General features: G+C 43.2%; 1 protein-coding gene across 1 annotated transcript; it reads left to right on the top strand.

The window, feature by feature from the left end:
* Positions 1 to 75: 75 nt before the first annotated feature.
* Positions 76 to 15,336, top strand: LOC111962534 (peptidyl-prolyl cis-trans isomerase FKBP4). The gene is made up of 11 exons (XM_023985684.2): positions 76 to 587; positions 11,655 to 11,799; positions 11,884 to 12,026; positions 12,126 to 12,246; positions 12,362 to 12,518; positions 12,691 to 12,781; positions 12,954 to 13,037; positions 13,574 to 13,759; positions 13,895 to 14,038; positions 14,154 to 14,249; positions 14,875 to 15,336. The coding sequence occupies exons 1-11, from the start codon at positions 492 to 494 to the stop codon at positions 14,941 to 14,943; spliced, it is 1,332 nt and encodes a 443-aa protein (XP_023841452.1). The 5' UTR covers positions 76 to 491; the 3' UTR covers positions 14,944 to 15,336.
* The last annotated feature ends 612 nt before the right edge of the window (positions 15,337 to 15,948 follow it).

Raw genomic sequence — 15,948 nt, forward strand, 5'->3', positions numbered from 1 at the left:
AAATGTGTGAGATAATGTACAGTATTTGTTTAGATGGCGATGAGTCACTTCACGACCGTCCTTTCCAAAGCCCGCCACCCCCCCTTGCAGCGTATCGAAAGTTCTCGGCCCTTCTTCCAGACGCTAGCAGCCTAGACAACTGTCAGATGCTAGACAGAGAAACAAGCAAGCAACACAGCAAAGTGGACCTCTGGATTTATTAGCTAGCTAAGCAACTCAACGGCACAACTTCAGTTTGGAGACTGGTGCACAGCGATTGACATAAGCGTAATTTGGCACTAAAAGTGCAAACCCAAAATATAGCTTACGAGAAAAGCTGATTCTTATAGCCATCAAGCGCGTTAGCTTTGATTTGTGGCGCAGCTCTCCTGCAGAACCCTAGTTGGTAGCTAGCTCTAATCTAGGCAGTCGAAACTTGCAGTTGTGTGGTTTCCTAGTTAACGTCAGCTAGCTGAGAAGGAGAGGTTTGCAGAAAGAAGTGCTCCAGGGCTATGACTGCGGAAGAGGTGACCAACGAAGGACAGAACATCCCATTACCAATGGAGGGAGAGGATATCACGCAGAAGAAAGATGGAGGGGTTTTAAAGGTAACTAACTAACTAGCGGTCGTCACTAGTTACCAGGGCCACAGTCTTAAACCCCGCCTATTTCTAACATTTATCTTCTTAAAATGTGATTTTAAACCTAACCACACTGCCAACCTTACACCTAAACCTAACCTTAATTTAAGAACAAAAAGCACATTTTTGTTGTCATGAATTTGTACGATATCGCCCATGTTGACTTTGCAGCTGGGTTAACTAGTGGAAACCCTAGCGAGCCAACAAGCTAGCGTTAGCATGCTCGCTATCTAGCCAATAGCAATTCATTGAATGGCATAACCAGCTACCTAGCAGGCTTGACTGAAGAAAATAATGCTAAAATATTTTGGTCAGTTGGCTACAGTAGGGTAATTTAGATTAGTGAGATTTTGCAGCGCAGTCCGTGATCTATATGCAACATTTGGGGTTTGCTACTGTAGTTATATCTGCTGGCTAAACTTAACTAACGTTAGCTAACTGGCTGACTAGCTCCTCACATCGTGACGTCACCTCGAACATGCTAGCTTCCCCACCAGCCCTATCTTCCCCCAGTAGTATCCAGGTGCACTTCCCCCAGTAGTATCCAGGTGCAGGCCCTCAGCAGCCTGTGACTAAAACCATAATATCGCCAACTACTGGCTGTGGTTAACCCAGGGGAGAATGACTGCAACACTCGCATTGAAGCCACGAAGTTCAATGCCGAGCACGGTACTGCAGGCATTGTCAGGACACATGACGTTTTTAACAATGCCCCGGTCAGCCTTGGACTTGAGATAAGGGGGCAGCACTGAGCTAGCCTGCAATGTCACTTCCCGGAGTAGCTCAAACTGCGCATTTTATGTCTTCATAGACAGGTTGGTTGTTTAAATACAACATTATAGTTGTTGGTTGGCTAGCTTGCCAATTTTTGCTATATTAGCATAGATGTGACATCAGTCAAAAAACCTCCAAACAAGATATGGTATCAAGAACAACATAAAACTATACTACAGTAAACATGTCATCCTCTCACGAATGATGCAATTCCCCCCTTGGGCCAATCAGTGTAAATTAGTAAATAAGCCAGTGAGAGCCTACCGAGTGGTGCAGTTGACAGGACATGTCAGAGCAAAAACCAAGCCATGAGGTCGAAGGAATTGTCAGTAGAGCTCTGAGACTGGATTGTGTCAAGGCACAGATCTGGTGAAGGGTACCAATAAAATTATGCAGCATTGAAGGTCCCCAAGAACACAGTGGCCTGAATCATTCTTAAATGGAAGAAGTTTGGAACCACCAAGACTCTTGCTAGAGCTGGCTGCCCGGCCAAACTGAGCAATCGGGGGAGAGGGCCTTGGTCAGGGAGGTGATCAAGAACCCAATGGTCACTCTGTCAGAGCTCCAGAGTTCCTCTGGAGATGGGAGAACCTTCCAGAAGGATAACCATCTCTGCAGCACTCCACCAATCAGGTCTTTATGGTGGAGTGGCCAGACAGAAGCCACTCCTTGGTAAAAGGCACATGACAGCCCACTTGGAGTTTGCCAAAAGGCACCTAAATGACTCTCAGACCATGGGAAACAAGATTATCTGGTCTGATGAAGCAAACATTGAGCTCTTTGGCCTGAATGCCAAGCGTCAAGTCTGGAGGAAACCTGGCACCATCTCTACGGTGAAGCATGGTGATGGCAGCATCATGCTGTGGGGATGTTTTTCAGCAGCAGGGAGTGGGAGACTTGTCAGGATCGAGGGAAAGATGAATGGAGCGAAGTACAGAGAGATCCTTGATGAAAACCAGCTCAGGACCTCAGACTGGGGCGAAGGTTCATCTTCCAACAGGACAACAACCCTAAGCACACAGCTAAGACAACGCAGGAGTGGCTTAGGGACAAGTCTCTGAATATCCTTGAATGTTCCAGCAAGAGCCTGGACTTGAACCTGATCTAAAATCTCTGGAGAGGCCTGAAAATAGCTGTGCAGCAACACTCCCCATCCAACCTGACAGAGCTTGAGAGGATCTGCAGAGAAGAATGGGAGAAACTCCGCAAATACAGGTGTGTAGCATCATACTCAAGAAGACTCAAGGCTATAATCGCTGCCAAAGGTGCTTCGACAAATTACTGAGTAAAGGGTATAGAATCCTGATGTAAATGTGATGTTTAAAAAAAAAAAAAAAATACGTTTGCAAACATTTCCCCCCCAAAAGTTTTTGCTTTCATTATGGGGTATTGTGTGTAGATTGATGAGGGGGGGAAACGATTTAGTCCATTTTAGAATAAGGGTGCACCTAACACAACACAATGTGGAAAAAGTCAAGGGGTCTGAACTTTTTGAATGCATTGTATGTGGTAGGGATTATGGTGCTTTCAAGACAACTGTGAACTCAGGGGGGAAAAACGGGGTCAAGGAAAGGAGGAGAGGAGAATGAAAAGGGAGGTGGGAGACGGGGAAGGAGGAGAGGTAATGGATGTAGGAAAGGAAGCTAGGAAAGAGGTTCAAAGTTTGGGGTCACTGAGAAATGTCCTTGTTTTTGAAAGAAAAGCACATTTTTTTTGTCCATTAAAATAACATCAATTTGAAATAACATCAAATTGATCAGAAATAAGGTGTAGACATTTTTAATGTTCTAAATTACTATTGTAGCTGGAAACAGCTGATTTGTTATGGAATATCTACATAGGCCTACAGAGGCCCATTATCAGCTACCATCACTCCTGTGTTCTAATGGCACGTTGTGTTAGCTAATCCAAGTTTTATCATTTTTAAAAGGCTAATTGATCATTAGAAAACCCTTTTGCAATTATGTTAGCACAGCTGAAAACTGTTTTGATTTAAAGAAGCAATAAAACTGGCCTTCTTTAGAGTAGTTGAGTATCTGAAGCATCAGCATTTGTGTGTTCGATTACAGGCTCAAAATGGCCAGAAACAAAGACCTTTCTTCTGAAAATCGTCCGTCTATTCTTGTTCTGAGAAATTAAGGCTATTCCATGCGAGAAATTGCCAAGAAACTGAAGATCTCGTACAACACTGTGTACTACTCCCTTCACAGAACAGTTCATACTGGCTCTAACCAGAATAGAAAGAGGAGTGGGAGGCCCCGGTGCACAACGTGCCATTGGAACACATGAGTGATGGTAGCTGATAATGGGGCCCTGTACGCCTATGTAGATATTCCATAAAAAATCTGCCGTTTCCAGCTACAATAGTCATTTACAACATTAACAATGTCTACACTGTATTTATGGTCAATTTGATGTTAATGGCCAATAAATGTGCTTTTCTTTCAAAAACAACGACATTTCTAAGTGACCCCAAACTTTTGAACGGTAGTATATGTGGTAGAGATAAACCATGGCCAGTAGAGAGGAAGGAGGCAGGGCATAAAATGTACATTTTGGTCCACCAGCCACTGGCAGGTAGATTTTAAAAATCTACCGGCCGTTCAGATGTTTTACTGGACAAAATTACACCAACAAAACACCAAAAAACGGATGAGCATGCTTTGTAATGTTTCTAAAACAAATGTATTACTAGTAAGAAATGTGATATTGTTTTAATTTGAGTCTTTTAACCAAAATATCACAGATTAAACATTTTCACTTGCCCCTTTAAGGGTGGGAGGTTACTATGGTAACATGACTCAAGTCATTTTGTGCCTGTGAGATTGAGTTTGACAAGTAGAATCCTTGTCTTCTCTTCCCTAGCAGTTGAAACTTAAACAGATAAATAACCTAGCTTGTGAACAAAACAATATAAATGGCCAGGTAACGTGAGGAAAAGTCTCACTTCAGTAGACTTTTGTTTCAAGTAAATATAAGATTTGTTGTTCTTTGACTTTGTGCGATTTCATTTACCAGCTATGAAACAAAATGGCAGAAATACTTTGAAAACAGCTACTGCAGCAATTATTTTACTATAAAAGTGTTCATACTTGACTTTTTATTCACAAATGCGATTTGTGGAGCCCTGACCACCCGTGAGGAAAGGAATACAGGAAAAAAAAGTTCACATGTATGTGGTAGGGATTAACCACGGCCATTAGATGGCAATAGTATTGGTTTTAGTGACAGGCTAGTTTCAGTCTCAGGCTGCTATGGGGTTGCAGCTGGGTGCATCTCACTTCTCCATGTAATCAGAGATGTTATCATTGCTAGGTAGTTTGTACTAGAGGTCGATTTCAAGTTTTCATAACAATCGGAAATCGGTATTTTTGGGCGCCGATTTGCCGATATTTTTATTTTTTATTATAGTTTTTTTACACCTTTTATTTAATCTTTATTTAACTAGGCAAGTCAGTTAAGAACACATTCTTATTTTCAATGACGGCCTAGGAACTGAGGCAGAACGACATTTTCGTTCGACATAACCGTGTCAGCTCGGGGGATCCAATCTTGCAACCTTACAGTTAACTAGTCCAATGCTCTAACACTGATTACATTGCACTCCATGAGGAGCCTGCCTGTGCCGCGAATGCAGTAAGCTAAGGTAAATTGCTAGCTAGCATTAAACTTATCTTATAAAAAACAATCAATCAATGACTGTCATTGCTCCAATATGTACTTAACCATAAACATCAATGCCTTTGTTAAAATCAATACACAAGTATATATTTTAAACCTGCATATTTAGCTAAAAGATATCCAGGTTAGCAGGCAATATTAACCAGGTGAAATTGTTCATTTCTCTTGCGTTCATTGCACGCCGAGTCAAGGTATATGCAACAGTTTGGGCCGCTGGCTCTTTGTCGAACTAATTTGCCAGAATTTTACGTAGTTATGACAACAATGAAGGTTGTGCAATGTAACAGGATATTTTAGACTCATGGATACACCCGTTAGAATAAAATACGGAACGGAATAAACGTTTTGTTTTCGAGGTGATAGTTTCCGGATTAGTCAAAGGTATATGGTTTAGAGAGAAATAGTCGACGCGTTATATATTCCTGTAATAACTTGCGGCTGAACTTGAACAGGGTTCCTTCGTTATTTTACCGTTCATGTCTTCCATAGAGAATGTCTTGATCTACTTCAAATAAGTTCTGTGTTTCGTGCAGGCTTAAACCGCCTCGACGTTTTGATACCTGTGTAAATCTCACTAGGATAAGGTAACGTTTGTCAACATATTTTCATAAATCCACTCTACAAAAAAATGATCTTCGCTTATATTTAGCCAATATTGATCAGGTTACCTGTCCTATGGATATCTACACAGTTATAAATGGCAAGGTGGTGTAAGCCTACACGAAACACAGACCTTTTTTAAGTGAATCTAAAAATATCCTATGGATAAATGAAGGAACGCTTTTCAGATTTTGCTAGAAGGTGTCATGGGAATTATGACTCGCACTTTGGTCGTCAATTCTTCCCATGCCATTATTAAAATAGGATTTCCTGCATATAGAAATGACAGTTTTTGTTTTCAACATTCTCACAGGTACTTAAACTCTATTTTTATTCAAACAGTTGAGAGTATTTGTCTCTAAGCAGACTCTTCAGTAAATTGTCACTTCAGCTGTGTGTGTGTATTTATGTATTATATTTAAGTTAAAATAAAAGTGTTCATTGTTCATTCAGTATTGTTGCAGTTGTCATTATTACAAAAATGTGTGTATGATATCTATATATATAATATATATATATATATAATTTTTATTGAATTTTTAATAAATCGGCCGATTTAATCGGTATAGCTTTTTTTTGTCCTCCAATAATCGTATCGGCGTTGAAAAATCATAATCGGTCGACCTCTAGTTTGTACTGTCACTGAAATATGTGTTTCTGCAGCTAACTATCAAATGTCTAGTCATCACTATTCAGACTTAGCAGTGATCTAAAAGTGTCTTAGTTTTGGCTAGAAGGTTCTGGCCTGGGTATAAGCATTTCATAGTTTCTTGTTTGTCAGCAAACATATCTGGTTACCTGGACGTTTTCTAGAACCTGCCATATTTGGGATACCCACAGCTGCTTGGAGTGGGGGGTGTGGAGATTCTCATTCTGGTTTGGTGACCTGACCCTTCCCTGCTGAATATCCTATTTCTGCAGGCAGTGTGGCTGGTCAATGTTGACACTGAGAAGTGTGTGGTGTGTGTGTGTGAGACTGTCAGTCATTCTGGCCCATGGTGTATTTCCCTAAGGCAGATTTGCAGCACATGGTGTCTCAGACAGTTTCCACCATCATCACACAAATAAATCACCTCTTGAACAGTTTGAGCCCACAACCCAAGACCTAAACACAACAGCAGCCCAAAGTACTAGACTACATGCAGTAAGCATGCACCTGTTAACTTCTTTCAGATCAGTGGTACGGTAGCGTCCCACCTCGACAACATCCGGTGAAATTCCAGAGCGCCCAAATTCAAATTAAATTACTATAAATATTTAACTTTCATAAAATCACAAGTGCAATACATCAAAATAAAGCTAAACTTCTTGTTAATCCAGCCGCCGTGTCAGATTTCAAAAAGGCTTTACGCGAAAGCAAACCATGCGATTATCTGAGGACAGCGCCCAGCATACCAACACATGAAAAACATATTTCAACCAGGCAGGTGTGACACAAAAGTCAGAAATAAAGATATAATTCATGCCTTACCTTAGATCTACTTCTGTTGGCACTCCAAAATGTCCCAGAAACATCACAAATAGTCCTTTGATACAATTAATTATTTTTTTAACCTGAGACTCTTTGGCCTTTGCTCATTTTCTGTGAAGAACATGTAAAATAACACATTTTCATTGAGTGCACACTGTGCACCCCCCTACACATTTATATTACATATGTGGTGTTTGGGTCCACTGGACCCGAGGGGAATAAGTGTGTGTTGGTGAAAACAAGTAAAAAATTAAACAAAAAGGTTTGCTGTGTGCCTTCATTCTGTCTTCCTCCTCCCTGGGCCTGCTGTTTCAACATAGGCAGGGAGACAGACAGGTTCTTGGTGCTGTCTCCTGCTTTTCGCACTCTCTTTACCTTTTGTAGTGTGTGAAACTACACAATGTCTTGATGGAACCGGCACAATATTATTACAATAGATTATTTTGATACATTGTGGGAAAATGCAGAATTTTTTACACTCCAATTGGGGGAGAGACACAACAAATAAATAGCTTTGCATGTGTGGCTCCTTACCACAATCAATCAGTATGGCAAAAATAATCTCTGCTCAGAGGTAGAGAAGCTAGTGTGGAAGGAGCGTCTTCCATTTTGGAAGATGAAGAGCTCCCACCTCAGACCTGTTCCATGTATTCAACAACTATCAATTGCTCTAGTTTGCGACACATTCCCAGTGTCCTACGTGCCAAATAAAGGCAAAAATGTGGTACTCATGAGTACGCTACATAGGGATGGGAGAATCTGTGGCCAGGAACATCAAAAACCAGAAATCATAATGGATCGCAATGCCACAAAAGGAGGGGTGGACAATTTAGACAAGCTGGTGACTGACTACAGCTGCAAAAGAAGAACCCTACGTTAGCCACTTGTGATGTTCTTAAACATCTTGCACATCTCGGCGTACAACGCGTTTGTCATCTGGATGGCATTGAACCCAGATTAGGACAGAGAGAAGCTGCAGAGGAGACGGCTCTTTCTCGAGGAGCTGGGCAAGGCATTATTAAGACCTCTAATCACGAGGAGGCAACATATCCCAAGGATCCCAGCTTCTGCAGCCATCGTGAGGAGGATTCAGGAGGATGCTGGTGCCCCATCCGCTCGACCCACAGAACCAAGAACTCCAATACCGGAAGTAAGTGTGAGTAGTGTTGTTGTGTGTGTGTGTGTGTGTCTGACTCCTACCTTGGCATGTTGTAACTAAATTCAGCAAAAAAAGAAAAGTCCCCTTTTCAGGACCCTGTCTTTCAAAGATAATTTGTAAAAATCCAATTAACTTCACAGATCTTCATTGTAAAGGGTTTAAACACTGTTTCCCATGTTCAATGAACTATAAACAATTAATGAACATGCACCTGTGGAACGATCGTTAAGACACTAACAGCTTAGACGGTAGGCAATTAAGGTCACAGTTATGAAAACTTAGGACACTGAAGAGGCCTTTCTACTGACTCTGAAAAACACCAAAAGAAAGATGCCCAGGGTCCCTGCTCATCTGTGTGAACGTGCCTGAGGCATGAGGACTGCAGATGTGGACAGGGCAATAAATTGCAATGTCCATACTGTGAGACGCCTAAGACAGCGCTACAGGGAGACAGGACGGACAGATGATCGTCCTCGCAGTGGCAGACCACGTGTAACAACACCTGCACAGGATCGGTACATCCGAACATCACACCTGCGGGACAGGTACAGGATGGCAACAGCAACTGCCCGAGTTACACCAGGAACGCCCAATCCCTCCATCAGTGCTCAGACTGTCCGCAATAGGCTGAGAGAGGCTGGACTGAGGGCTTGTTGGCCTGTTGTAAGGCAGGTCCTCACCAGACATCACCGGCAACAACGTTGCCTATGGGCACAACCCCATCGTCGCTGGACCAGATAGGACTGGCAAAAAGTGCTCTTCACTGATGAGTTGCGATTTTGTCTCACCAGGGGTGATGGTCGGATTCGCGTTTATCGTCGAAAGGAATGAGCGTTACACCAAGGCCTGTACTCTGGAGCGGGATTGATTTGGAGGGTCCGTCATGGTCTGAGACAGTGTGTCACAGCATCATCGGACTGAGCTTGTTGTCATTGTCTGCAATCTCAACGCTGTGCGTTACAGGGACGACATCCTCCCTCATGTGGTACCCTTCCTGCAGGCTCATCCTGACATGACCCTCCAGCATGACAATGCCACCAGCCATACTGCTCGTTCTGTGCGTGATTTCCTGCAAGACAGGAATGTCAGTGTTCTGCCATGGCCAGCGAAGAGCCCGGATCTCAATCCCATTGAGCATGTCTGGAACCTGCTTGATCGGAGGGTGAGGTCTAGGGCCATTCCCCCCCCAGAAATGTCCGGGAACTTGCAGGTGCCTTGGTGGAAGAGCGGGGTAAGATCTCACAGCAAGAACTGGCAAATCTGGTGCAGTCCACGAGGAGGAGATGCACTGCAGTACTTAATGCAGCTGGTGGCCACACCAGATACTAATTGTTACTTTTGATTTTGACCCCCCCCCCCCCCCCCCCCTTTGTTTAGGGACACATTATTCCATTTCTGTTAGTCACATGTCTGTGGAACTTGTTCAGTTTGTCTGTTGTTGAATGTTATGTTCCTACAAATATTTATACATGTTAAGTTTGCTGAAAATAAACACAGTTGACAGTGAGTAAACATTTCTTTTTTTGCTGAGTTTATATATGTGAATGAGTGAGATGTTAGTAAAATTCCTGAACTAAGTGTTTTCATCATCCTAGATTGCAGCCGGTAGCAACAAGAAGAATCGCTGCCATGTGTGTGGACCCAAGAAGGACAGAAAGACACGTGCATCAAGTGCAAGAAATACATTTGCAACACACACACAGTAAAACTCTGTCCCTCATGTGGTGTGTAGACCGGCCTTCATTTGTGTTCAATTGGGCTCATTTATCATTTCCATAAAATACTGTATGTACAATTTGTCCTTCCAGTTTGTTCAAAGCAAATAACATCAATAGTGATGAAAACCTTGTTTCATTTATATTTTTTCAAGATAAACATTATTTATTCCACCAATGTCTTGATTTGAGATTTTTGCTCACAAAAACCATTTGATTAAAAAAAACGAATAGCGCTTTTGTTGATAAATGTGAACTAGCAGAGGTCAATGGCAAATTTGAATCATGTATGCTGTCTATATTGCTTGTAATTGATATAAGTCAACATCTTAAGTGTTAAGTATTTTTATGTAAATTGTTATGGCTGTATTGTTTTAAAAACCCAATGATGTTGTGGGTCCATCAGACCCACGAACATTGGGTGACTAACCCTTGTGTGGTGTTCCATGTTTTTGTTAATCTGAGCCTAGAGAAAAGTATTTGTCCTCAGGCCTGGAGGGAAGCAATAGTAAGCAGCCTTTACTGGTTCTAACAGCAGACTTATATAAGCTTGCTGCCAGCTCTTAGCAAACTGTTGGAAAGAATGGTGTTTGACCAAATACAATGCTATTTCTCAACATGTACTGCACTGACACAAATGACTGATGATTGGTTGAAAGAAATTGATAGTAATAAGATTGTGGGAGCTGTACTGTTAGATTTCAGTGTAACATTTGATATTATTGACCAAAACCTGTTGAGAAAACATTGGTGTTATGGCATTTCAACCTCTGCCATATCGTGGCTTCAGAGATGTTGATCTAATAGAACTCAAAGGGTTTTCTTTAATGGAAGCTTTTCTAATGTCAAACATGTAAAATGTGGTGTACTGCAGGGCAGTTCTCTAGGCCCTCTACTCTTTTCTATTTTTACCAATGGCCTGCCACTGGCATTAAACAAAACGTGTGTCCATGTGTGTTGATGATTCAACCATATACACATCAGCAACCACAGCTAATGAAGTCAATGAAACTCTTAACAAAGAGTTGCAGTCTGTTTTGGAATGGCTGGTCCTGAACATCTCTAAAACGAAGTGCATTGTATTTGGTACAAATCATTCCTTAAGTGCTAGACCTCAGCTGAATCTGGTAATGAATGATGTGGCTGTTGAACAAGTTGAGGAGACTAAATTACTTGGCGTTAGCTTTTCACAGTCCCCAAATCCAAACAAATTTCAGAAAGTGTACAGTATTATATAGAGCCATTATTGCATGGAACTCTTCCATCTCATATTGTTCAAATGAACAGCACACCTGGTTTAAAAAAAACTGATAAAGCAACAACTCACAGCACAACGCCTCTCCCCTATTTGACCTAGATAGTTTGTATGTATTGATATCTAGACTACGTGTGCCTTTTTTACATAATTTTTAAAAAATTGATTAGGTTTTGTCCTTGAGCTGTTGTCTATTTAATGTTTTGTATTATGTTATGGTTTGTGTGGACCCCAGGAAGAGTAGCTGCTGCTTTTGCAACAGCTAATGGGGATCCTAATAAAATACCTAACTCTACCACAGACAGACTGCCATACACTGCTACAGCACAACTAACCTTCACTGTCGCTCTTTCCCTCTCTCCCTCCCCTACATCTGTAGTTAGTGAAGCAAGAGGGCACAGGGACTGAGCTGCCTATGACGGGGGACAAGGTGTTTGTTCACTATGTTGGCACGCTGCTGGATGGAACCCCGTTTGACTCCAGTCGTGAACGAGGAGAGAAGTTTTCCTTTGAGCTGGGCAAAGGTGTGTGTCTGTTAGTGTAGGCCAGGTGATCAAGGTGATGGACCTTGGTGTAGCTACTATAACTGTGTGTGTGTGGGTGTGTAGGCCAGGTCATCAAGGCGTGGGACCTGGGAGTGGCTACTATGAAAGTAGGAGAGATCAGCCAGCTGATCTGTAAACCAGAGTATGCCTACGGCACTGCTGGCAGCCCCCCGAAGATACCCCCCAATGCTATTCTTGTCTTCCAGGTAACCTTCTGTCTGTGAGGGATTAAGTCTGTTTTAGGTAAACATTCGGTGTCAACATTGACGTGTGTGACTGAGTGCTTAAATTGATGTGTGTGTTAGGTGGAGCTGTTTGAGTTTCGAGGTGAGGACATCACTGAGGGAGAGGATGGAGGAATCATCCGTCGCATCATCACTAAGGGAGCCGGATACTCCAAACCTAATGAAGGAGCTGCGGTAGAAGGTACACACACAAACATATCATCATCGTCATCAAAAAGGAACAGGGATATTCCAAACTAAGACCTACTGGACAGGCTACAAGCTCTCACACCTTTCTCGGTCTCTTTCCCCTGCAGTGTGTGTGGAGGGCAGCTGTGAGGGCAAGGTCTTTGACCAGAGGGAGCTGAAGTTTGAGTTGGGAGATGGAAAGAGTTTGGGTCTGCCAAGTGGAGTGGAGAAAGCCCTGACCGCCATGGAACAGGGAGAGGAGTCACTCTTCATCATCAAACCCAAGTAATACACACACACACATTAAAAACCTAGTCTACATACTATGTTGTTATTTTGAGAAATGTATAATGGTGTGTTCTCTGGGTATATTGGCTGAGTTGTGTGGCTGTGTATGTATGGATATCTAATTGTAGTGTGTGTCGATATGAATTTCTAAGTGTGTGTGTGTGTGTAGGTATGGCTATGGAAACATAGGAAGCAGCAAGTACAGTATTCCTGGTGGAGCTACTCTGCAGTACAAACTCAAACTGACCACCTTCGAGAAGGTATGACCCCTCATCCTTTAGCAATGTGAACCAGAGGGTCCTGTCCAGAGACATGCCTTAGGCATTTTATTCATGACATTTACAAACTGTTTGCCTACTAAGTGTGCCCCAGATGAGTCTGGTGTTTTGAGATGTGATTTGCTGGCTTACTGAAGCATTTCCTATTCCCCAGGCCAAGGAATCCTGGGAGATGAACTCAGCAGAGAAACTGGAGCAGAGCGTCATCATCAAGGAGAAAGGAACACAGTACTTCAAGGTTTAGATTTTAGTCATTTAGCAGATCCAGAGAGACATATAGGAGCCATTAGGATTAAGTACCTTGCTCAAGGGCACATCGACAGGTTCTTAACCGCTAGGCTACCTGTGTGTGGGTGGAGAGAAGTAGCTTCAAGCAGCAGTGCAGTATAACTAGGCAGGTCACTCGTGATACAAGTCAGTATTAGACATCCAGCCTTGTCTGGGGATGTCGGGAGATGATGTGGAAACGCGCTGTTGCCTTTAAATATGTTTTATTTTTGCGGTGGGGTTGGCGGATGGGTTTAAGCGTCTGCCTCTGGTGCAAAAGGTTGCATGTTTGAATCCAGCAGCGATGGAAAGTTGTTTTTTAGATTTTTGTTTTATCCTTAACCCTTACCTTAGGCATTAACTCCAAATGGCTAACTTTAAGATTTCGGAGATAACCTGAAACACTTTGAAATTTGACGTTTGAACCTGGATGAATGTATAATTCTGAGGTGAGACTGTGTGAGCTTGTTTAGTATAACGTGTGTGTGTGTGTGTGTGTGTGTGTAGGAAGGGAAGCATCGCCAAGCGTCTGTCCAGTATAAGAGGATTGTGTCATGGCTGGAGAATGAATCAAGTTTGCCTGAGGGGGAGGACCAGAAAGCTAAAGCCCTGCGATTGGCTGCTCACCTCAACCTGGCCATGTGCTTCATCAAGCTTCAGGAACCAAGCTCTGCCTTCGATAACTGTGACAAGGTACACACAGACTCGATTAGGAGACACACACACCTGACCTGACTGTATCTGAACATATCTGACTTCCTAAATATTCCACACCAAACCTATTCCCCAACTTACTTTTGGTTTCTGCTCTCTCGCGTGTGTGCGAAGGCCCTGGAGCTAGACGAATCCAATGAAAAGGCTCTATTCCGGAGGGGGGAGGCACTGTTTGCCATGAAGGAGTTTGATAGGGCGAGAGCAGACTTCCAGCGCGTCACCCAACTTTATCCTAGCAACAAGGCCGCCAAGAGCCAGGTACTGTACTAGAATGGTCTTTGTGTGCCCCGTCTAAACTTCCCTCTCCTCTCATCTGGATGTCCATCTCTGCTTGCTCTTTGTCTGATCCGGGGCTCTCTGTCTGCCCTCCCAGGTGGCTCTGTGCCAGAAACAGATTAAGGAGCAGCATGAGAAGGACAAGAGGCTCTACGCCAACATGTTCCAGAAGTTCGCAGAGAGAGACGCCAAGGTGAGTCAAACAGCCAACACACTACACATTTCCTGTAGCCACGCTACACTTCCCCTAGCTCCTACAGATTAAACTCTTCCCCTAGCCTCAAGGTGAGTTGAGATGGAATACTGGAGAGACATCAGAACAGATTAACCCACACTTAGCATCATATAAGAAAGCGTTCCACAGGGATGCTGGCCCATGTTGACTCCAATGCTTCCCACAGTTGTCAAGTTAGCTGGATGTCCTTTGGGTGGTGGACCATTCTTGATACACACGGGAAACTGTTGAGTGTGAAAAACCCAGCAGCATTGCAGTTCTTGACACACTCAAACCAGTGTGCCTGGAAGCTACTACCATACCCTTTTCAAAGGCACTTCAATCTTTTGTCTGGCCCATTCACACTCTGAATGGCACACATACACATTCCATGTCTCAACTGTCTCGAGGCTTAAAAATCCTTCTTTAACCTGTCTCCTTCCCTTCAACTACACTGAAGTGGATTTAACAAGTGACATCAATAAGGGATCATAGCTTTCACCTGGTTAGCCTATGTTATGGAAAGAGCATGTTCTTAATGTTTTGTATACACAGTGTAAATTACTGTTTTAATGTCTCTCTTTGTTTCTGCTGTGATGAACAGAAGGAGGCTGACAAGGGGACGGAGAACGTAGGTGGGATGGATGTAGAGGAGAGTGGAGGACAGGAGTAATGACTACGGGAGAAAGATGTCAGACTGTGTCATGAAGATTTTTAAAACTTCAGACATTCGTGTTTATAAAGAGAGAATGTGTTTGTGATAAGCGTGTGTGTCCATGGCTCAACTATCTCCTGTGTGAGTGTGTCTGCGTGCTATCGCCTTGGCAGCTAGCTGGCTGGGTGGGCCTTCTGTAGCTGACTGCACTCAGGAGGTGTGGCTAAAAGGAGTGCCCCCCCCATCCCTCTGGTTAGCATGTAGCAGGCTGTCCCTCCACCACTCCCGCTACCCCCCCTCTACTCATAGAGCTCTTTGCTTAATGGAGTTGGAAGCCCAGTACTGGGTATTTGTGTGTGTGTGTAAACCCCCCTTTCACCCAGCAAGGGCTAATCCCCAAACCCCCTTCACTTCTCACCACCTTCCAAGGCCAACTGATCAACTCCTGGGGACTGCTTCATGTGTATGTATGACTGCTTGTCCGCAGACAGTAGCAGCTCCCTCTCTAGCAGCAGTCATGCTAACTAAACGGTTGCTCTCTGCTTCTCAAACGCACTGTATGTTCTTACTCTGGGTTTATGTTCTTCATGGGATGATGATTTACTTCACACCTAGAAGGGTGTGTGTGAAGCAGCTTAAGCCGCTTCTTCTGGTCAGACTGAACCAGTATAAAGCTCAGTCACATTACATATATAGTCTTACTTAGTCTGTCTGCATTCCAAATGACACTCTATACCTTGTAGATCAGGGTTTCCCAAATGTGATCCTGGGGCCCCCAATGTTGCACGTTTTGATTTTCCCCCAACACTACACAGCTGATTCAAAGAATCAAAGCTTGATGATGAGTTGGTTGATTTAATTATCTGTGTGGTGCTAGGGCGGGGGACCCTGTTGTAGATGACTCAATATGCCCTACTTTTTGACCAATGGTCAGAGGTGGCTACTAAAGTAGTGCACTATATAGGTAATGGGTGTCATTTGAGATGCAGACTTACTGTAATCTTCTTGCATACAGCATTTCCA

Source organism: Salvelinus sp. IW2-2015, linkage group LG4q.1:29 (genome assembly GCF_002910315.2).
Source record: "Salvelinus sp. IW2-2015 linkage group LG4q.1:29, ASM291031v2, whole genome shotgun sequence".
NCBI lineage: Eukaryota > Metazoa > Chordata > Actinopteri > Salmoniformes > Salmonidae > Salvelinus > Salvelinus sp. IW2-2015.